This window comes from Myodes glareolus, chromosome 3 (genome assembly GCF_982192425.1).
Source record: "Myodes glareolus chromosome 3, mMyoGla1.1, whole genome shotgun sequence".
Classification (NCBI taxonomy): domain Eukaryota; kingdom Metazoa; phylum Chordata; class Mammalia; order Rodentia; family Cricetidae; genus Myodes; species Myodes glareolus.
The window spans coordinates 55,546,582-55,570,697 of NC_142028.1; the positions used below are offsets into that span (position 1 = coordinate 55,546,582).

Below are 24,116 nucleotides of genomic sequence, written 5' to 3' on the forward strand. Positions count from 1 at the left end.
GGAGTCAAATGTGGTTATTACATTTAGCATGTGAATATTTTTATTCAGAAAGGTGGAGAAAGTAGTTGATTAATACTATAGTTACCTATGTGTGCAGTAGTTCAGGTTTGGATCACTGTACAATTAAAAGCGTAAAGTATAACATAATGGAAAAAATGTCTGGGTGACTTGTCTCAGAACCCTTGAAGTCTCTCCTGGGAGCCACCGCTGTCCTAAACCTTCTGTTTCCAGATTCCTTTAATACATCAGCGTCGATGTTTTCATAGGAAGCTCTTCTATACCCTTTGTGTTCAAGTGTGTGTAAGTGTTGTATATGGCTCTCCCTTTCCTGGTTGCTTGCTTTTCTGTTTTGCTTTGGAAAATACCTGCCTGCATCAATGCATTTCAAGAACTGTTTCATTAACTTGAAACATTTTCAGTCTTCCTTTGCATATGCTATCTCATATTTCTCTCTCTCTCTCTCTCTCTCTCTCTCTCTCTCTCTCTCTCTCTTTCTCTCTCTCTCTCTCAGATAAGGCCTCCGGTAGCATCAGCTATCCTCCAACCTGCTCTGCAGCTGAAGGTGGCCTTGAACTCCTGATCTCTTCCCATAGTGTCCAACTGTGGTGTCACCACGTGGCATCGATCCTTCCTCATTTCCTTTCAGTTATTTTTACAAATTGTCATCAGAGTCGTGCTTTCTCCTTGGGGAGCAGCTCAGGCCATCTGTTGTAGCAGGCTGGGTCCACAGCAAGCAGTTCACCATCACCCACAAGGATTAATATTAAATAATGGGAGAAAGTTGCAAGATCAAAGACTGGGCAGCTCTGATGTGGTGGAATGGTGTACAGGGATGTTAATAGTTAAGTGGATTACAAAGGCCATTTTGAGTCAAACACCAGGTTTTGTTTCTAAAGAAATCTGTTTAAAAAGGGCTGGAAAATTCTTAAATTCACCACATTCATTTGCAGCAACATTACCGGGTACATGTCTCATTTCTAGGTTTCCTTCCTCTTCAGCGTCTGTCTGTCTGATCACTTGGGCAAGCATTTGCTTCTCCAGGCCGTTTTCTTTAGAGTCCTTTCACCGCAGTCTGTCTTCACTGTCCTCTGTGGTGTAGCTGGGAGGGCAGCAAACCGTCCTATTTGTAAGTAAAGCTTTATCAGAACATGGCCATTCGTTTGTCTGTTAACCTGTAGCTACTTTGGGCTGCAGAGGCAGGAATGGTTAGTTACTGCAGAGAACATCTACTGTTCTTATATTCTGGGCCTTGCTTGTAAATTTGCTGACCCTGGTTTGTTTATTGCAGCAGTCACTTAACTGGTTTTATTTTCTATGAAGAAGACAGAGTGACTTTTCCAAACTCTGGTGTTGATAGTTTATTTGTTTGTTTTTTTGAAACAGGGTCTCACAGGATCTGGCTGTCCCGGAGCTTCTTATATATAGACAGTCTTGGCCTCTGATTCTCAGAGATCCACATGCCTCTTCCTGTGCCTCTCAAGTTCCCCTCCGCTGAGATTAAAGGTGTGGGCCACCATGTCCAGCTTATGGCTTTGATCTTGTTACCCTGCTTCCAGCTTGGCTTGAACAGCAGCCTCCTAGACTTACCTGCATGGCCTGGTACTCTCTCACCTTTCCCGTTTCTCAGCATCCTTAGCTAGTTTCTCTGTATCCTAGCCTTTTCTCTCCTCAGAGCCTTGGAACACTGAGGCCTGCCAACCTCCTGTGCTTCTTGGCGTCTTTTCACATACCTACCCCTTCTCTAGCCTCAGGTCCCCACACAGATGTCATTTCCTTCGGGGCAGTGACACTCAGTCTGTAATTGGCACACATAGCTCATCATGCATGCTTTATTTCCTCAATAGCACTTCCCACCCTATCTAATTACATTCACCATTTGTGTCCCCTCCTTTTACCTTGTCCCCACTCCTGGGACAGTGACTGTGATAGCAGAGAACTTGTCTGTTTACTGACACATTGGAATGTCAGATTCAACAGCCACCACATTCTAGGTGATCAGTGGAAACTGTTATGTACATGAACACGTGTAGCTTCTGGAGGTTTCCTTGGGTGGGCTTTGTCTTCATTTTCTTTTGCTATAATGGGATATCATATCATAGGTAATTTATGAAGAAAATACATTCATTTCCTACTGTTTGAGAGGCTGGAAAGTTCAAGGCCAGGACCTGCATCTTGCTTGTTGAGAGCCTTCTTACTGGTTCCCTGTGGCGAGAGGAGTATATCCAAGAGATGGGGCCAAACTGGCTTGATAGCAGACCTACTTCAGATAAGCCTTTAATCTGCTAATCCACAAACAGATTAATCCATTTAGTAATTAATCACTTTTAAAGGTCCCGCCTCTTAATACTTCACGATAAGGATTAAACTCTGACCTGAGTTTTGCTGTGGACATTGAAAGCACAGCAGAATTCAGTGCCAGGATATGTATCTGCTGCTTTCATTTGTTTATCTACAAATCAGCCTTGCCGACTTCTGCTCACAGTGCAAAATGAAGGTGCTTTTCTTCGGCCCAGCATCAGCTGGCATGTTCTGTGGCCGGGGACAGGCAGGCATTTGGAAAGGATGGTGCTCATATTTTAGAGCCCTTTCCACATTTGTTTCTGCTGTTGTGCTAACATGCCAGTGTTTATTAAGATCACATGTTTGCCTCCTCTCTTTGCTGCTGGCAGAGGAGCTGTGCAGAATTAGGGAGGGAACCCTCCTTTGGGCATTTGTCTTTGCTGCAAAGAGTTTTCACGATTCTCTGCTGTTTAAGACACTATGCTACTTTCCGCTAAACCCAGGATACAAAAAAAGAGTCAGTATCTTTTTGAATCTTAAGTCTTTTGACTTATTGAAACCCATCCAGCAACCCCTTTTCACCCTGGGCTCCAGGTTTTCCCACTGAGCCATGTGTTCACCACAGACCATCCTCCAGAGCTTTCCACCTCTCCCCAGCCTCTCCTCCCCTGGCTCCAGCTAGTTTCGTGGCTCAGGAGCCACTTGTACCGTCACCAGTTTCGGCAGCTGACGATCAAAGGCTCTACAGTCAGACACTTGGGTTTGAAGTATGGTTCTTCCTCCCGGCAGCACCCTCATCCTGAGCTTTTCGTCTCTCTGAGCCTTCATTTGCTCTCCTATGGAATGGATTTCTGGCAGTCCTTGCTCGGTGAATTAAAGGAAGTAATGTTGAAGTAGATATAGAAGCTTCAGGAACTTCATGGTCATCAGATGTCCACAAGTATTTAATTTGGTTTAAAGCTGTCATCCTGGCCAGGGATGTGGCTCAGGTAGCGGTGTCTGCAGGTAGGAGTCCTCTGTTTACAGGAAGGTCCAGGTGGAGCCCAGCATCAAATACACCAGATGTGTGATGATGTAGTCCTTTAATCCTGGTATGTGTTCAAAGTTGGAGGTGAGCCTTGACTACATAGGGATTCCAGGAATACGTTTGACCCTGTCTCAAAAGTGAAACAAACACTAAAGCAAAATAACCCAGAAAATAAAAAAATTAAGACCTTGTAAAGGAACCCCAAGACAAATGAATTAGAAATAGGAATCTGGCACAACAAAGCTTCTGAGTGGCCAAAAAACTCAGCTCTCAACCTTTCTCTTGTAGGACAGATTGTAGATGCTGTCTGCCTTGCTGCTGGACCTTGCGTCTACAGGCTTGATGTGTCAGAGATGCATGTGCCATGTGCGTAGTAAGTGGAGCAAGGCAGGCCTGAGGCTCTGAGTCCAACCCTAGGCTGCCTTTCTGTGTGTTTTCTTGGTCAGGGAACCGTGAAGAACATCTGTTCTAATTAAGTTTCATGTGCCATCAGTGCTGGTTTCTCGGGTCCCACAGCATCAAGGTTATTGTTTCTGATTTGTTAGCATCTCCATAGTCAGTCTGTTCTTTAAGATGGAATAAAATATTGGGTAGATTTTTCTGTTGTAAATCACTGTTTTCTGTGTTCTCTTTTTGTAACTGTTGAATGATATAGTCCACCAGAGCCATTACCTGTGGTAATATTATTTTTTTAAAAGAATTTATTTATTTTCTTATAATTTATCAGTGTGGGTGCCTGTATGTATGTATGGGTACCATGTGTGTCCAGGTGCCTGGAGAAGCCAAAGAGGCTCGAGTCCAGCTAGAGTTGTATAGGTTGTGAGCCATGATGTAGGTGCTGGTCCTAGGTTCTCTGCAACGTAGTAAGCAGTCTTAACTGCTGAGCATCTCTCCAGCCCTAATTCTGGATCTTTTTTATTACCATGGAATTCACAGACATTTCTCCAGTGTTATTGGTATGGACTAGTTGATATATATGTATGTGTATATGTATACATATGTATACACACAAAATATATATTACACATATACACATGCATGCATGCCTGTGTGTGCACACATATTAGTTTGCACATTTTTTTTTCCTGTATGCTTACCACTGTTATATTAAAAAGGCCAAAGGATTTTTAGGAGGGACTTGGATTGAAATCTTGACAATTACTTAACCATTATAGTGATCCTATACAGGTCAATTTAGTCTCTGACTTTCAGAGTTCCTTGTCTGTGGGATGGAAGTCCTAGCTCAAGTGGAGTTCTCTGTGAGTTTACTCGCTTTGTTGTAAGATACTTACCAAAAGAGACTTTTGATTCTTCCCGTTGTAAATTACTGATCTGTCTTTCTGTGATTGTTGAGAAATTCAGGCCCAAGGATTCCACAGTTAGAGTTTAAAAATACCTTCCCAAATGCTTTTAAAACAAGCAGCAGGACCCCATGGGCACTTTCCTGTCCTTTATGTGATCACCTAGGATGTTATTCAGTGGCTTCCAGGGTGTCTCCATGCAGCACTTCTACTCCATTATGTTTTGCATTAAATAATAACAGCCAACATTTCTGAGCACTTATCTTGAGCATTGTTCTGATTGACTTGCATGTATTAACCCATCTAATCAACAACAGGCAAGAGCTGGGGTCTGGTAGTCTTCTTTTAAATGAAGAACGTTGGCTCAGCTGCCATCTTTTCATTTGATGGGGTTCAGGAAGATCTCTCAATTCTGTTTAGAGTTTAAGAACTTAGCCACAGGGGGCTAATTAACTGGCTAATTAATTTCCTTACAGCATGCAAAGCAGGGACTGTCTAAATGGAGACTGGCCAGAGGCTGGTTTGTTTTTAAAGGTAATTCCAAATGAAGACCCTGAACTGCCCATTGTTGTCGCCATCCCTCTATGCTCCTTTCCACGCACTTGTGTCCTGCTCATTGTCACCACGGCTTTTCTCCTGATCTGACATGTTCTCAGGCTGCAGGAGGTGGCATGTCTCCATTGTCACATAGAGCCCACATGGATAGGTCTTCTTATTCCTCTTACAATTAGGATTCCACTCAATCTCTTTATGAGGCAGTGCAGTTAAAGAGGCTGCTTCATTAGAGCCTGTTTTAAGTGAGCCAGCCTTTTATTTTACGACACTCATATTGAGACACATTGCGCTATATCTGTCTTTTCATTGACACCACCACATTTATTTGAGCTCAGTATGTCCAAAGTAATGTGACCAAGGTAGATTTATGAGGCCTCATTTGCATCCAGAACAACATTGGCAAAACTAAAATATCACAGACACTAACTTTTGGCCTGCCACAGCCCACTTAGCATCTGCCTTCGTCACTGGGCCTGTAATGAGAGGGAAATATATTTTCCTGGAGTTTACAGCTAATTCCTTGTTGCCATTCCACTGCTGTCGTTGCTGTTGAGAGCTGGAAATGAGGTTTAAGAGCCTCTTCATACCTAACGGCAGGAGCTGATGTGCAGGGAACAGAAAAAGACAGCTTCCCACCTCCGTTTCATCCCGAGCGCAAAGAGTTCTCTTACAGTTAGAGAATTCAAGTTCTTTATTTTTCAAGCAAGTTAGACCCAACTTAGTTGAGTCAATGCCTGGATTTGATTATTCCCTCCCATGTGCCTTGTTAAAGTAGATTGATTTCCATCACAGAAATGATTGCATTCCTTAAAACACTGAAAGCATAGATTATCTTGCAACTTTTGTCACCTCCGCTTTCCTGGTTTCCCCTCCTTGAGTTCACGGACCTTGTTAGCTTGGCCCCAACCCTTCCTAGGATACTGGGGCAAGCATTATGCATTGTTAAACACTGTAAAATGTTGGGTCCTTTTCTGCAAGTTTCTTTGATGTTTTTCTGTGAATGGATGAAGCTTTTAGGAGGAGACTGCTTGACAGACTCTTCCCTTGTGCCAGGCAGCCTGAAGCAGGAAACTGTCCAGAGACAGCTGCACTCAATTACAAGGGAGACTATAACCATGGCTGCTGAACAAGAGGGCATGTTCTAGTCACAGCCTACAACAGTTCAGGAAACTCCCATTTCAGGACAAAAATGCCTTGGTGAATTTGGGGTGACCACCATGGGTAGCTACTATAGAGAGCCATGCCTCTGGTTGCACCAGACCTTGCAGAAACTGTCTTCAGTTAGGTCCAAAGGAGAATAGACATTCTCTTTAGAGCAGTGTTCTCAACCTCCCTAACACACCCCTTAATACAGTCCCTCATGTTGTGGTGACCCCCAACCTTAAAATTACTTTCATTGCTACTTCAATGAGAATGACCCCCATAGGCTCATATATTTGAATACTTGTTTCCCAGTTGGTGGAACTGTTTGGGAAGGGTTACCCAGTGTGGCCTTGCTGATAGAAATGGTTCACTGGGTGTGGGCTTTGAGGTTTCCAGAGACCACTGCCGTGCTCACTGTGCTGTGTATCTGCTTGTTTGTGGATTGAGCTGTGAGCTCTCCGATGTTCCTAGTGCTGCGCCTTGGCTCTGCTGTGTCATCATGGACTCTAGCCCTCTGAAACTGTAAGCTCACTTCAACACTTTCTTTTCCAAGTTGCCTTGATCATGGTGTTTTGTTACAGCGATGGAAAAGAACCTAACACACCTACTTTGCCATCTCTTAGTTGACTAAATCAGGCTCTTCCTAACGCTTTTGGATTCAGCTTAACACTGCTTCCCTATGTTGCAGCGTTAGGGCTACTAAAAAACTTCACTTTTCTTGCCTACTTGTGAACATTTTTTATGGGTAGAGTAGACTGAGCTGATAATAGGGAAGCCATGGCATGCATAGTAGACAACATTGGGTTCCAGTAAGCAACTGGGAGCAGTAACTGTGAGGAGCAGAGGCAGCCGAGACGACAGCTGGGAAAGGTGAGAGGAAGTGGTGCCAAGGCTGTAGAAGGAAGTGTCTCAGAAGGTGAGAGAGTGAGTGTCCTGGCAACTGGAAGGGTCCCAGGGACTTGACGAGTCCTAGGGGCTACGGACCCTGATACTTAAGATTCAAGGTCTTAATACAAGCTGGTGTTAGCTGAGGGTCTTAACATCCTGACCTTGAGAGTTATAATACTGCTGTCATCTGCAGCCTGGTGATGCTGGCTGCTGCTGGGGTCTCTGCTCTGCCTGTCCGTTAGCTGGATGAAGGGTCACTCAGAATCAGAGCCCAGAGCCATCAGCCTCTGGCCCAAGCACCTGGAGCTGTTAGGGTCTCTGGAATTCAGAGCTTGGAGCTACACACCTCTAGTTCTCAGAACTCAGAGCTATACACATCTGAGTTTGTCCCAGCTCATGAGTAGTCCATGGCATTTAACAACCTGGCCCAATACTGAGGAAATTTATTTGTGATTTCTTACTTACGATTTCCACCTGGGTAGAAGAGCCCTAGCCAGATGATTGACAAGAGGTCTTTTCTTATATATTTATTTATTTATACAGGACACTGCTTCATACGTGTACATGTCTGAAATCAAAGTGATATCCCAGTGAGTCCAGTGTTCTGGTCTATGGTCATACCACCTTGAGTGTGCCCAGTTAGTCAGAATCTATTTTTCTGTATTGCTGTTTTTCTTTAGTTCTGGCAGTTTCTCTTTGCAATCTGCCATAGAGAGTAATCTGTGTTAGTATGTTTAGATATAATAGGCTAGGAGTAACTATAATGATTATTCTCAAATACTCAGTGGCTAATACATCAAAGATTTATTTATCATCTGTGTGACTTTTAGGCACAGTAACCCAAGGACAGGATTTCCCATGGAGTAACTCAGTCCAGGTTGCTTTTACTCTTCCATTTTATTAACTCTGTGGCTTCCAGGAGTTCTGGAGTGTCATGCATAGTCTTTAAAAGTGTTGGCACATTTGTTATAGGCCAGGGGACATATGGATACTAGGAGTCCCGTGCAGTCACAGATATTTAACATGCTTCTGGAGCAGGTGTTTCTTCTATTGCAATGGCATTTCATACCAGTAAACTTATGATAAATTGAAAATCAGAGCTGAAAAGGTAGCGTAGCTCCTAAGGTTCTTACTACACAAGCCTGAGGACCTGAGTCTGATCTTTTGAACCCATGTAAAAAACATGCATGTGACAGCGCACACTTGTCAGTCTAGTGCTGGGGCAGTAGTGACAGTAGACTCCCTGACAGCTAACCTAGTGGTGTGGATGAGTTTTTGGTGGAGTACTCCTGAATAATGCCACTCAGATCTCTGCAGGCACACACGTTTACCCATATAAACACATGTAAGCCAAGATCCCTAGCCTAGGGAAGCTTGAGATGGCATGGTGTGATCGGTAATAAAAAGATCTGCCAGACTAGCTTAATACAAAATATACAGCTTTAATAAACAGAAGAAAGGAAACTTACAAAAACCAGGGTTCCAGTGATCCAGGAATGCAGAGGGCAAAGGGAGGAGGAGGCAAGCGCACCTGGATCTTTTATTTGTTTTGTGTGGCCCCAGGGGGACACACCCTAAGCAGAATGTGATTGGCTGAAGTTCCCCATCATCTCCGCCTTTTTTCTAAAATAAGACAGAACCAAACCAAATACAACTATATACAATAGAAGCAAGTAATAAATATAAAGTTACAAACAACAAACAATATTAAACAAGAAACATATAACAAAAGTTTTATTAAACATTCTATTTTAGGGAGTCTAAATGATGTAGATGGTAACTACAACTATCTAATCTTCAACTCCATCAAAGATCTGAGAAGGGAAATAATTTTATTCAAGCAGCCCGGAAGTACAAGCAGGAAACTTCCGAAATGTGCAACAAATGGAAGAGACAACTAATACCTGGGCAATCACCCAAAGTCTCGTATGCAATGTTGAGTCAACCAACTTTGGCTAAGGCCTGATGTAATTGACATGCCATTTTTCAAAGGCAAGAAACCTTTTAGGACTCTCTCACCCTGTCTTGGCAAGGTCAGACAATCCTGCTTTTATCCATTTACGGATATTTTGTAATTTTGTCAGTGGTCGAGGTATGGGCTTTTTCTTTGCCCAAAGGCCAGTTCTGCCAGGAAGAAGACAAGCTCCAGGTGGAGTGTCTTTGGTGCTCAACGTTCTCTCGGGAGTAGAGTGGTGATGCCAGGAGCGATTGTGTCTCACTACTATAGAACTATGAGTTAGATTAAAGGCCATTTTCTACAGCTCTTTGAAGAGGTTGAAGATTATACTATCTATACTAAGTATGATCTCTATGCACCTAAATAACCTGATTAGCCTAAATATAAATATGACAAACATATATGACTATTGATTTCTATCTATCTAACTTGAAGACTAAGAGAATGAACAACTGTGAAATGAGTGAGGACAATGACCTCCAAATGTAAACAATGTATATCATTATATAAATATCTTAATCAGAGGTAGGAATGTAAATATATGTATATATATCAATACAAATAGAGGTAGAAGCATACTCACATACAATATTTAATATATCAACGTACAAAAATCAACACCAATACAATTTTCTTAAAACAATAACTCACAAATACCAATATATTATTATCCCATCACCAATCAATCTCCCCCTTTTTTTTTTGATAAACACCCCTGAGCTTATAAAATATCTCCCCCATTCCCTCATCCCTATATCAATTATAACCAACCCCTAAATGATGTCCCTAAACCTGAGGGCAAATTGTACTGGGAGAGGGGACGTCGTCCTCTAAAATTGCTTCCAGCTTTCATGGGGGCGACGTTTCTCCTAGGGGGGTCCTGTGAAAATAATTGATGGTAAAATTTTCATATAAACCTTTGGTGTGAGAAAGTTGTAAATAGTCTCTGAGTAGTTTGAGGAGGTCTGGCCAGAGTGTTGTCAAATATTGTGATTGGCTGAAGTTCCCCATTAGAAGCTCACCCTAAGCACTCTTAGAATGCTTTTCATTTTACAGGTGGGCAGATCTTCCTATAGCAAAGTCCATTTCATAATAATGTACTGAGTAACTCACTTAGTTTGTTGACTCCTATACCCAAAGGGGAAGTTAGAATGGTTTTGGGAGGGCAAACTCCCACCGGTACACATTTGATGGAGTGTCAGGTGAGAAGCTATTGCGAGTTGGGACCAGCTGCCTTTTGATCATATTATAACTGCTGGAGCCACACCTATTTGGTGGTCATTTAGATCATTTTCAGCCCCCTTTTTATTACGAAGAACTATACTCAGAAGTATCTTGTGTGTATCTCAGGTGCATGTTGTATTAGTATAGACATGAAAAACAGACGTGCCAGGGAGAGAATATAGGTATTCCAGTTTTCACAAATGTAGTTAAATGATTCATAAATGTAATTAAATGTGTTTTTGAGACATACCTCTCTGTGTCACTAAAGTTAGCGTCAGACCTAAGGCCCTCCTGCTTTAGCTTCTCAGGTGCTGGGATTCCAGGCATGCACCACTAGTAATGCTGTTAAACTGTCCTTGAAGGTTTTTACACCATGCTTTGTGTGGATGTTAAGAGTACTGTTCTTTTTGTAATACAAACTGAGAACTTTCCCTACTGTTCCATTGCCAAGAATGTGTTATCTAAAATGCCTGTTTAGTTTTCAAGGATGGAGCTCCACCCTTTACTTGGTTTTAAATATGTATGGAATGTTATGATAGGACATCGTAGTAGTGGTGGTCAGATGTGGAAATGGTAGGGAGACAAAAATATACATGTGAAATAAACTCAGTATTTTAATAAAAAAAGAATCTAAAACTGCATATCTCACTATGACTTAAGCAGCGACAACTCAGCCTGTGCCCCTCCAGTGACATCTTCATTCCTTCTGGCAGGGAGGCTTTTCCTATGTGTTAGTTTCCTAGTTTTCTAGCTTTATGGCATGTGCAGGATCTTTCTAATATTCTCTTATGTGGTATTCCAGAGTGGGGCAGACTTCTGGGCAAAGCCAAGATGGTCTTCTATTCCGTGAGGGGTTGTAGCTCACAGATTCTGACTCTAGGGGGGCGCCTGGCTCAATGACATGCATTTTTGTTCTCCTCTATTGATTTTTTCCTTTCCCTCTGTGGTGCTATTTCAGTAGTCTCTACACCTCTAATTTTGAAACCCCAGGGTGAAGATGATTTCTCGGTCGTGTCATTTTTTTTTTCTTTTCTGTGTGGCTGTCTAATTTTGTGCTTTGGATTTTCCTGTGAGTTTTTGCCTGCTTCGTCATTGTCTTCTCTTGGTTCTCTTTGTCCTTTTTCTCATTTTCAATTTTCTTCCATCCCTGCTCCCATGTTCCCATAGGCCCTGAAATCTTTGTGTCACTTTTCTTTTAAGTTGTATTTCCTCTTTCCCTCTGAGCTTCTCTGTCAAAGGAAGGCAGAGGGGATGGAGAAATGGGAAGGCTATTGTGAAAGTCCCACTCCACCTGGGTGATTGCTTACCTCAGTTGGTTGGGGAATGAGGCAGAAAATAGGAATTAGCCCAGATTTTAGCCTACCTCTGGTTCTATATATGATCCTGGGCAAGTAACAACTTCTCCTTCTCAAGGTTTCTGATTATAGAGGAGGAAGATGGATCCTGAGGATCCTTTGTACCTTGGGACCTCAGTATGAGATATAACACTGGACAATTCCTCAGCACAGGGTCAAGACAGCCCCTCTTGTCTTGAGTCAGTGCCACACCTTTCTCCTTTCTCTGGAAGGTCCGTGTCAGTCAGGGCCCACAGGACAGTGCACAGTCCATCAGGTCATTTACTGTTGACAAGGACAGAACTCAGTTCTGAAGGTCGTTAGAAGTGTCGGAAGGCAGGGGGACTGGGGCGACTGAGCATTCTGGGTGCTTAGAGAGGAAAGAGTCTGGACCAGCATGTCATGGCAGGGGAGATGGGGAAAGATGGTGGAAAAAGGGTAGCCAGAGGATCCTAGAGCGCCCAGGAGAGTCAGTTCTGCTGGAAACACTGCCACACTCGGACAGTTAAGTCAAGGTCTGGCATCTTCTTCCCACTGGTTGATCCCCAAGCAGAATCTCAAAGGTGTGCAGAAACCGATTAGCAGAGACACATGAAGAAAGGATCTGAGGGCAAGCAAGAAGAGTTCTTTCTCACCCCTTTTTCTTTTCTTCTGTCTCCTCCCCCCGCCACCCCAAGACTTGAGTTTCTGTATGTATCTCTGGCTGACCTGAAACTCCATAGAGCAGGCTGGCCTCGACCTCAGAGAGATCTGCCTGGCTCTGCCTGGCAAGTGCTGGGATTAAAGGCACTTGACACTACTGCCTGGTACCCATTTTATTTTTTTTGTAGTCAATGGTCCAAAACACTAAACAGGAAACTAGAAATAATTCACAAGGTTTATCTAGCCGATTTTAGCATGTTATAATTCTAGTTTATTTTCATCCCTGTAAATTAAATTTTACCATAAATAAGTGTAGATAGGAAAGCAAAAATATTCAGGAAGCCTCAAATCTCAAACCATATCCTCTAAACAGCTTTCCTTGTGGATAAGGGGAGGCTCCATGGTAACTGGCAGAAACAAGAGAAGGCCCTGGGTTTGTAAACTTCCTTTGTCATTTGCATTCCAGAGTTGGTGGACACTTTAGAACCTTGCTAAACTTCTGCACTGAAGATACTCTTGTAGGCCATAGCACTTTTTATGGTATTCTTGTATTTCTCAGGACAGTGCTTGATTCTCCACCTCCCTCCTCCCAGCCTGCAGCAGCTGCATTTTTCTGGTCATATGCTGTCCCAACATTTCATGCAGGTTCATTTGCAGTAGACTTTTGGTCTTTTGAAGAGCACAGCATCTTGCTCATCTCTACCCCACTCTGTATCCCCAAGGGATCCCTGGAAAAATGGGAACAGAATACAAACACAGGGAACCAACCATGTTAGTTGAGCAATAGCTGTGATCGTGGAGGCTTTTTTTTTTCTGTTTACTCTTGCCTGTGATCTTAGCCTAGTGACTTACCATTGGGTTTTCTTATCTGCAAGATGGTTCTATAAAACACAGCTTTCACAGGTTGTGTTCTAGGTAAGTTGGGTCTACTGTAGCAGGCTTTGTGAATGCTTGGACTTACCTTGTTTGTCCTACTAGCTCTTATAACTTACTTTACCCTGTTTTCTTCATCTGCATTTTGTTCAGGACTTTTTTACCTAACTTTCATTCTGTATGTCCTACTTTTCTGCTTCTTCCATGTCTGGCTGGCTGGTGGCTCCCCGGCTGGCTGGCCCCAGGCATTGCCTCTTTTTCTCCCTCATTCTCTTTTCTCTCAAATGTAGATTCCTCCTCCTCCTTATTCTCTGTGCTGGCCAGCCCCACCTATCCTTCTACTGCCTAGCTATTGGCTGTTCAGCTTTTTATTAGACCAGTGAGGTGCCTAGGCAGGCAAAATGAAACAGATATAACAAATTTTTATCCAGTTAAATAAATGTAGTATAAATAAATGCAACATACTTTTACATAGTTAAAGTAATATTCTGCAATATAAGCAAATGTAACACATCTTTGCATATTTAAAGTAATAGTTCACAGCAGTCTACAATAGTAATAACCCCAGAATCACAGTATCTAATGTCCACAGACATTACTGCATGTCCACAGGGGTTTAATCTTCACTGCATGTTAATTGTAAGCCACCTCTGCATGAGTTTCTTTCACACTGCAGGCTGATAGATTGTTTTCTATTGTTCCTCTTGAAGAGGTGTGGGGAGAACTAAGTTGAGGTGGGGGTGGTAATCTAATGTTTCTTGGTTCTGTCCCATATAATATGTAGTCATGGATTTATTGGCTAGAGTTATTGACATGACCTCATCTAATTTCAACCAAAGGAAGACGTTTGAAAGTATTTGTGCATTTGCACTCATGATAGCTACACATGTAGAGAGTATTACTTGACTTCATGACTCCTTCAGTCGTTAGATTACATTAGCACATAGTGAAATGGCTAGTACAGCACCAGTGCTCAACGGTAGCAGAAAAATTATTATGAATAGCCATTGGTTCCTATTACATTTTAACTATACTGTTCACTATCCACTTGTTGAGCAAATTTTTTCTTATTCCCCTTAAAAATGCAGAAGGTAGACTAAGTGGGTCTTGAATGGACTTAGCAGAAATTCATACACTCACACTGATGGATACGTATGTACATGCATGCACACGTGTGTATGCAACGTGTGTTTTGGTGGACGTATGACCGTGCATGTATATGTAGATGTGTGTGTTGGCCACAGGATAATCTTTAGATACATATTTTTATTTTATTTTTTCTTTTGAGATGGACTTTCACTTTGGTCTGGAACTTGCCAAGTCGTCTAGGCTGGATGAGACGGGCTCTCTCCCATTGGTCTGGAACTTGCCAAGTCGTCTAGGGTGGATGAGACAGGCTCTCTCCCATTGGTCTGCAGCTTGCCAAGTCGTCTAGACTAGATGACTAGCAGCTGTGGTTTCCACCCGTCTCTACCTCCCTGACCCCAGGATTATAAGCACATGCTACCATGCCTACCTTTATGTGTGCTCTGGGATTGAACTCGGGTCCTCATTCTTGTACAGAGAGCATTTTGCCAACTGAGCCATCTCCTTAACCCAGCATAAATTCTTAAGAAGCGGAGATGGCTTAATGAAGTTTAGACGTAGTCAGTGACCCTGCTCTTTCAAGGTTTTGGTTGAGCACAGTCAGCTGACACTTCTGTAAGAGGATTATTTTGTGAGGTGATAGGCTGGGCATTAGCACAGGCCTTGCAAGTCTGCTCACTGTCTTGGTTTTCAATTTAAAAGCAAGCCACTTTAAACTGGCATTCATTTGGGTCAATGTAGAAGCAGTCAATATATATTATATGTCTTTGATGCTGGTCTCTGGATCAATTGCAATTAGCTTGCAGCAGATTGCATTAACATATCTGAAATTAATACAGCCAGTGGTCTAATGAAAAGGAATTGACCCTGACCACATGGTGGTTGTTTTTAGTTTCTCTCAAATGTGCTTTTCAAACTATATGTTTTTTTCTTCTTTAATTAATGGCTTTAAATTGATATGTCAACATAGGCCTAATCTATTGATTTTTCCCATTTACCTTTTAAAAGCAATTCCTGATAAAGACATGTGTGTAACATTTAATGTTTTCTTTCATTAGGTAGCTTTTCCTAAAAACCTTAAACTCATGTTTTTCTTGGAATCTTGTGTGAAATGCAACAGACTGTTAAGCCTCTGAGTGTGTTCATTTATCAAATTTATGTCTTTTCAACTTCTAATATTTCATTAAGACTTAGAAAGTCAGAAGTAATATTAAGAAGTACTAAAAAACTAGATGGTATGAGCATTGTTTGTCCTGCTGTTCAGTTTTATTTAAGTATTATTAATTTTTAAAGAGTAATTATAGTCAATTTCAATATTAATGTTGTAAACAATATATTTGTATATTGTTTATATTAATATATGTGTATATATATAATATTAATATATGGATGGATGGGAGGAATGATCTTTATGTTTGATCATGTCAAAGCTTGAATACTTTTCAAGTATACATGATTTTTTTTGTTTATTTCACGTCCTAAGGGATGACTTATGTTTCTAGTTTAGAAGTAGTTAGCTTCTGGGAGTAGAACATTCTTTGTATTGGGGGCAAAGGGCAGGGTTTGTTCCCTTTGTCATCTCGATGATTTATTTTGGTATTTTCCATTTGACAAGTAAGATATTCTCCCAAGAATGTCAGGTTTAGAACACACTGCCTTAGAGTAGAAGCTCATCTGTCTGTGAGGGTCTAGCAGGGGTGTCCAGCCTTGTGACTCTGGGGTGTGACACTGTGATCCACACATGTGTTGGGCCATGTTTATAGCTGTCCGGGGGCACATGTGGTCAGCAGGTCTCAGGCCAGGCATATCTATGAGCTTTGTTGGGTCACCTGTTTGAAAGAGCTCATGAGTACTTCCTAGTTTGGAGGTTACAGGAAATGACATTTTAAGAATGCTTCAGAGCTTCTGAAAGTGAATGAAGTTTCTGTCCACAGTCCTTAGGCCCCAGCAATGTGGTCAGGCTGACATTGCCTTGGACATTCATGGAGACCATGGATAGAAGCTGGCAGGGGTCAGTTATCAGGTGATTTTTCACACCCTGCCACTTTGAAATCCAGCTATTATTAAACTTTTACTTTGCACCAATGGACAGTCATCTCTTATAAGTTCCTTAACACTATGAATCATGGGTATAAGCATAACTAAATATATTTCTGTTTTCATTGAAAATGAGATTTATGGTTTTGGTAGGCTATGCTGTTAAAATTATTGGATAAAATACAAAAGTAATTTACCTGAGGGTCATCTTGTTCTTTATAGTCTTTGAACATGAATTAAAAAGTAATTGATAGTGTATTTCAGAACAAACCTCACTTCTACTGAATTCTAAAGCAAGATTACATCCTATCCAGCTGCAGCTGAGCAGGGGTCTGGTAATGAAGACTCTGTAGTCAGTGTTGGTTCTTGAATAAGACCTTACCCTTCAAAATATCTATCTATTAAAAACTAAAGAAGTACTGTAGGGAACTGGGAAGATGGCTCAGCCATTAAGAGCACTGCTCTGGCAGATGACCTGTGTTCAGTTCCCAGCATCCACATCAGGTGATTCATAAAGCCCTGTAACTTTGGTGTATCTGACACCCTTTAGTTCCCACCTGCACCTGCATGCATGTGGTACACAGAAACTCAACCATACAGGCATACATACACATTTAGAAAAAAAATCTTTATAAAGAAAAACAAAGAAGTGCATTAGTCTGTTGCTTCATGACCTTATAGAGTTAAAACGATTTCCCTAAGATCTTTTTGAGTGTGATTAATAGTGCATATTAGCCATTAAGATAATCCTATGAACTTTCCCTACTTGAGCCAGGTCAGAGAGTGGAGGCATAACGGTATGGGTGGACCTTTAATGTTTTTCTAAAATAATTTGTTTGAAAATAATTGCTAGCTTACAGAATGCTACAGCAAAACAAAATGAAACACCCAGTAGCAGCCCTGTGCATCCTTTGCCTGCCTACTTCCTCTAATGTTGACATCTGATGCAATTCTAGAACAATGCTAAAACCAGAAATTTACACAGATGTCTTTCTATACCTAAGCTATTGAACTTTTAAAAAAGTACTGTTTTTGAGTTTTTTTAAATAGCATCTGTTAAGAGTTTCACTATGACAGTCAAAATTTGAGATTATAATTGTATCATTTTTCCCCTTCCCTTTCCTCTCTATAAACTCTCCCATAAACCGTTCTCTCTCTCTCTTCCTCTCTCCCTCTCTGTCTGTCTGTCTGTCTCTCTTTCTTTTTTGGCTTTTTGAGTCAGGGTTTCTCTGTGTAACAGCCCTAGCTGTCCTGGAACTTGCTCTGCAGACCAGGCTGGTCTTGAACTCACAGAGATCCTACTGCCTCTGTCTCCTGAGTGCTGGGATTAAAGGTGTGAACCACCACTGCCCAGTTTTTGCTCTAACTCATGGCTTTTTCCTCCATTAATTGTTGAATATATATATATATATATATATATATATATATATATATATATATATATATATATATATATACTATTCCTAAACACAACCTGCTCAGTCTGGATAATGTTACATTTATGTATGTCTCAAGGACTGACTCTTTGGGAAGACTGTCTCTCCAATGCTCAGCATTTCTTAATTGCCAGGAGTTCTTTGGGAATAGTGAGACCTCTTGAGCTTTCTCCTCTCCACATTAGCCTGTCTATTGTTGCTATCCTTGTTCATTTCTTGTTTAGGCAGTTGTGTTAGTGAGAATTTATGGATGGCTGCAGGTACTGACATTGTTAGGAGACACAATATTGTAGTAAATTCCTTAATCCTCTGGCTCTTACTGTCTTCTACACTGATTCCTCAGCCGTAGGTGAGGGAGTTGTTCTGTAAATATACCTATTGAGACTGGGCTCTGCAACTCATTTTGGTTATTTGTGGTTTTTCTGAAGAGGTCTTCTCACAAAAAGAAGTTTCCTTGATGATGGATGAGGACTGCACTTCTCTCTGGATGTAAGAATACATATTTAGAATGTAGTTAGGAATTATGGTGCTTTAGTGAAGTGGTGGTTGTAGATTCTCCTCTGAGATCCATGGTTTTATCAGCCCTGGATTGTTGGGATTTTCCCTCTTCTTGAGTGAGTCTTCTACTTAGAGGGCTGGTGGCTGCCGCTGAAGCATGTGTGTTACTACTACACTCTTAGGGTTACCCTGTCATGTTGGTTGTTGTGGTTTATAGGCATGGCATCATACCCAGGGAGGACTCTTGGATGCTTCCTTCCTTTGGAACCTTTTGTTGTACCTTGTGGTACCAAGAAAGCTAGTCCTCAGGGAGGAGGCCTTTGGGTCAGTTCCAGCTCAGGGGCCCCAGGTCCCTGTATTTGAAATGCATGGTGTCTTCAGCAATACAGACTTATCTTCCACCTCTGGGGTCAACCAAGGGTAATAACCATGGGCTGTAATGTTTTGGGAGTCTCTTGGTCAACCCTGACCAACAACTCAAGAGACTTTCTTATGCCTAGTATAAGGGATTTGCTAGATGGTCTTTGGCTTTTAGAAGGAGCATCATCAAATCATATAAGAGAGTTTCTTTTAAACTACATAGGTATATTTATATGTATAGACTTATATGTATTACGATTTTTTCAGACTGATAATAGTATGAAGATTTCCTGATAGATCACATTATGACTTTTTGAATTCATGTGTATAATATTGTGATCTTTACTCTTTATTACCCTCTCTTCTCCCCCCCTTCATCTTCCCTGCCAGTCAGTTCCTTTTCAACTTCCATGCATCCTTCTACTTAATTCTCTCCCTCTCTCCCCTACACACACACACACACACACACACACACACACACACACACACACACAGAGAGAGAGAGAGAGAGAGAGAGAGAGAGAGAGGAGAATGTGAGTCTATGACCCAATGACTCAATGAGTTTAATCAGGGTTACTTAGAATAGCCAACTCATCCAGTGATATCACCTATGAAAATGTTGATCTGTCCCAAACAATTATTAAATGCCTAGTCCTCAGGGTTGGAAGAAGCCTGATTAGCCCCTCCCTCACATGACAAAAAGGTGATCTGTGATTTGCCCAACCATGTGCAGGTAATCATAGCTGTACTTTTACCATTTTTTAAAAAAACGTCTTCATTTATTTGTATATAACTTTTTTGATGTTTTCAACTAAAAAGGCATTGTGGAGGATTTACTTAGATTGGTGTCTTAAGCTGAGTGTTGCTCAGTTCTGGTTGATAGTACCTGTAAGACTGGCTACCAGGACCAAGTGTTCTTTTTCCTGTTCTTATTAAATATCCTTCCACCTCTCCCTAGGCTGGTCACTTAACCTCCAGAAGATGGCTGAACCTGCAGGAATACCAGAGCAAGAAGCTCATGTCCGACCATGGAGTGAAAGTCCAGAGGTTCTTTGTCGCCAGCACTGCTAAGGAGGCTCTGGAGGCAGCGAAGAGACTGAGTAAGCTGATCCAATGGATGAGTGTTGGCCATCAGTGAAAGCTAAGACGGGGCTTCCTATATTTGTGTCTTTGCCCCAGGTTATACTGTCTGGGTGGGAACAGCGAATTGCTAAAGCAGAAGAACACTTGAACAGGAAAACTTGATTCTTTCTCTTGAGATAGCAGAACATGGGGGTCACGTTGTGGGAATTTCTCTTAAGTTTTCCTTTGCACCCTCTTCTATCAACTGTGGCTTAGAGGTGGGAAGAAATAGGGCTCAGATGAGGCCTGAGAGTGACATCCGTCTAGAAGCCTCTTAAAAGCTGGGATGAGTGATTGGAGAAGAAGGGGAGGCAGGCAGCAGTTTCCGTTTGTTCTGTCATTTTCTTGAACTTGTGATCCTCCTCCTGAGAGCAAGTGCTGACATCACAGATGTTCTGGCAGAGCCTGGCTAAGGGCACAGATTTAAAGTCCAGCTATTTTGCCCTCCTGTTTCCAGTTCTGACTGCTTAGGAGGTCCTTCTCCTCTCTGTGCCTCTGGTTCCTCAGCTGTAGAGCAAAGCTGTGCTTCCCTGCCATCACTGTTGTTTCCAGGGCCTCATTCATTGTAGGGATGGAAAGTCTCATCCATGTCTCTAGCAGTGGATGGAGAAGAACCAGGTCCTGCTATCTTCTTTCCACTGACGATTCTGTGTGGTGGCATAAAGAGTCTCTGATTGGCATTCTGGCTATAATATCCAGCATTAATAAAATGGGAGCCACATAGAATATTTAAAATTTCTAATTGTCTTTAAAAAGAAAAAAAGTGATAGGTAAAATTAACTTTGATGATACATTATATTTTGTAACATGAGGGCCGGCTTGTTGGGGTTTCTGTCCTGCCCAGTTCCCACAGCCCATTAGCCCTAAAGAAAATCACACAGAGGTCTCCAGAAGATTATAAATGGATTGGCCCATTAGTTCAGGCTTCTTATTAGCTCTTGTAGCTTATATCAACCCATTATTCTTATCTATGTTAGCCCATGGCTTGGTACCTTTTTCAGTGGGGCTGGTCACATCTTGCTTCTTCCGTGATCTGGGCAGGACTGGGAGGAATGGGCTTCCTCCTTCCTAGAATTCTCCTGTTCTCATTGCCCCGCCTCTACTTCCTGTCTGGCCAATCAATAATTATTTAAAACATGATGGACAGAATATAGACAATTCTCCTGCACCATATTTAATATATCCAGCTAGCAGCATTTTATCATAAGACTAATATTAATGAATATCAAGATTTTCTTTTCCTTACCTTTCTCTTCTTTTCTTTTCTCTTCTCTTTGTTTCTTTTCTAAGATAAGGTTTCATGTAGCCCAGACTGGCCTTAAAATAATCCTATTGAGGATGACCTTGAACTCCTTGCCTGTCTCTGTCTCCAGGCTGGTAAGATTTTAGGCATGCTTCATTGGTCTAGATCTCAAACCCAGAGTCTTGTATATCATGGGAGGTGAGTATTCTAATATCTGACATATCCGTAGGATCGTAATTGTCACAAATCATATTTCTAGTTACACTATAGCATATTCCATTTCATATGAGCCTCATGTCAGAGACTCAGACACTGTGACAGCTATATAGGACAGTGTTGCTCTGGACACTGTGGGGAGTTGCATGTGCTGATAATCTTGGGGAACAATTTTTTTCTGCTAGGCCTGGAGGAGATCCCCACCCCTCTCAGTGACCTTGGGGACAGATTGGATAAGGGATTTTTTTTTTCCAGGAATGGATGATTTTTGTTTTAGGGATTGAAAAATGAGAAACAAAAATTGTAGTAAAATCAAGTTAGTTTTTGCTTTTCATTTTTCCTTTATTTCTTCAATGCAGGCCTGTGTACTAGTGTTGAGGCCATGCTGGAAGCCACTGATGGCTCCCGTGTCTCTAACCAGCTTAGACACAGCATAGCTGAGAGACAGCTTGCTTTTCGGATCTTTCTGGAGTTAGGAATTAAGTGAGCCACTTCGCCTCCTACTCTTGGGTCTATCTTTTAGAAAAAGCTTATTTGGCCATCGTTTTAACAGTCAGAGATTCTAAACTATGCTTTTATGATAAGTTTTGCTCTTGGGAAATTGACCATGTATTGTGTACTTACATTTACAAGAAGGGAGAAAATGGACAATAGGGTGAGTTTAACAGAAAATAAAAATTAAATAATGAAAATAAACTTTTTTAAAAAATTAAACTTTAGTTTTGAGGGTTTTCAAGAAATTCCTTGTGTAGGAAGGAACTGAGACTAGGAAAGGGATTAAGAAAAACAGACACATCAATGACAGTGAACAAGCACTGCTGTGCACATGAGTACTATTTCCCTGTGAGCACCTGTGATGTCTTCAGTGATCCTGCCTGTTGCTGTGAGAATTCAGAGAACTAATCACAAGCTCATTTGGGGCTGGGGAGACAGCTCAGTCAGTCTGTAGAGTATTTACCTTGAAATCATTAGGACCTGAGTTCACTTCCCTTAAGCCCACATAACAAAGAGGGAGAAGGTCATCAGCAGCTCACCCTGTGACCGAACCAAGAGTCACACTAAGTGAGGAGCTGTCTTAGAAGCAAGGTCTCGTCTAGGTTCTGATGTTAAGTTTTGTTGCTCTGAGAGGAAGTTGATGACTTTGTGAAAGGAGATGCTACCAGTTCTAGAAGGTTTCCAGGAAAACAGCTGATAGTAAGAAGAAAGGAAGTGTAGGAGTCAGTGTTACTGTGACTGCGTGCAGAAAGCCCAGCCATAGTGTTCGGGTTCTTGCCACTACAAGATTGACAAGGAACGCAGACACACTTTCACCAAATATATTTGAGGGTAAAATTAAAGCTGAATTATGTGTCTTCTTGACTCTGCTGGGATCTCCCATTTATATGCGTATATTATGGAAAGAAATTATATAAATATTAATATACTAACATATAGAAAGCATTTTATGAGTTTGTATTTTATCATTATCATCAGGGACATCTAATTTCAGAAGACTTACTACATCTAATTCCAGTCGTAATGCAAATTTGTGCATAGATCAGATGTCTATAAGTAGTGTCCTGTCACTCTTGTGATAGGAGTATTCATATTTTAGTGTATAATGTTTGTAAAGTTCTATTTACTTTTCTTAGATTCAGATGCTGTGTTAGCTTATCTTTTTCAGTGCTGTGACCAGATACCTAACCAGAAGCAACTGAAGGGAGCCAGTATTTATTTTGGCTCACAGTTTGAAAGAATACAGTCTGTTGTGGTGGGAGGCATGGCTGCAGGTGGCTTATAGGGAGGGAGTTTAATTTTCACAGGACAGGATTCAGAGAGCAGGTGGGAAGTGAGGTCGGGCTATAAAACCTCAAGAGGTTTTCTTCCTCTTCTGAGCCTCTGCCTCCTTAAGAAGCACAACTTTCCAAAAAAGCCCAATCAATTGGGGGCTTAGAATATGAGCCTGTGGGTGGTATTTTAAATTTTACCTACAGTGGATAGTTTGAAATAAAATGATGTATTACCAAAGCTTTTAAAAATGTTCCTTGATATTAGGTGTACCTGTGTTCTAATGAATCCCTATCCTACCATCTGTTTCTTTCTAAACAGTTTGGGTATCTGAACCCTTAGTCTTGCCATCTATGGATCAGATCAGCTATGTTTATAACTCTCCTGGACCAAATGGAGTATGTTACCTCTCAACTGCCCCAGATTTTCTTATTGTCCTTGTCCTCTGTCACGCCTCTTCTATCTTTCATATTTAGTCAGTGGCCAAAGCTTGTCAGTGTTTAGTGTAGCATTTTTACTTTAGTGACAAGGAAACGACAAGATAAGGTTAAAAACGTGGCCAGCATTGTCGAGCTAAGAATCAGCAGAGATGTGATTTGCCCCCAGCTCTGATTGATTTAATAGTGCCTCCATGCATTCCCTCTTTGCTGGCTTGATGGTACTAGTCTAGGGAATGGTTTGTGTGGGTCAGCGTGTTTAAAATTGAAAGCGAATATAAATAAAATTAGAAGGTTGTATTAACTTGATATGGCAGGTTCTTAGGTACAGTTTATAAAACCTATAATTTGCAGATACTTTCTTAATGATTCATTTCATTGTATCTCTTTGGGAAACAGAACATTTTGCTGTCTAGCTGTGGAAAGCTTGTCAACTTGAACATTTGTTACAGTGGGCAGTGCATAGCTATTGTGTCTGAAATACAGTTTATAATGATAAGAGATTGAATGAACGAGATCCTCATTTTCTTGCACTAAAATAGATTTATATCTGATTGAGAGAATAAATGTAGTTTGGTAAATGAAGATTTTAGTATGTGGATGGTTCTCACGACGCAGTTTATAGTGTCTTAGCAAGCTTTGAAGAAGGAAGATTAGGCTGAGAAACAGCTCGTTGACTACAGGTACATT

The 24,116-nt window shown here is 41.4% G+C and overlaps 1 protein-coding gene across 1 annotated transcript in view; it reads left to right on the forward strand.

Annotated features, from left to right (window-relative positions):
- Suclg2 (succinate-CoA ligase GDP-forming subunit beta) overlaps positions 1–24,116 on the forward strand; it is a 261,034-nt gene that overhangs the window by 46,980 nt on the left and 189,938 nt on the right. Inside the window, exon 2 of the mRNA XM_048438429.3 lies at positions 19,600–19,741. Coding sequence (XP_048294386.2) covers positions 19,600–19,741 — 142 coding nt within the window. The remainder of the gene's footprint in view (positions 1–19,599; positions 19,742–24,116) is intronic.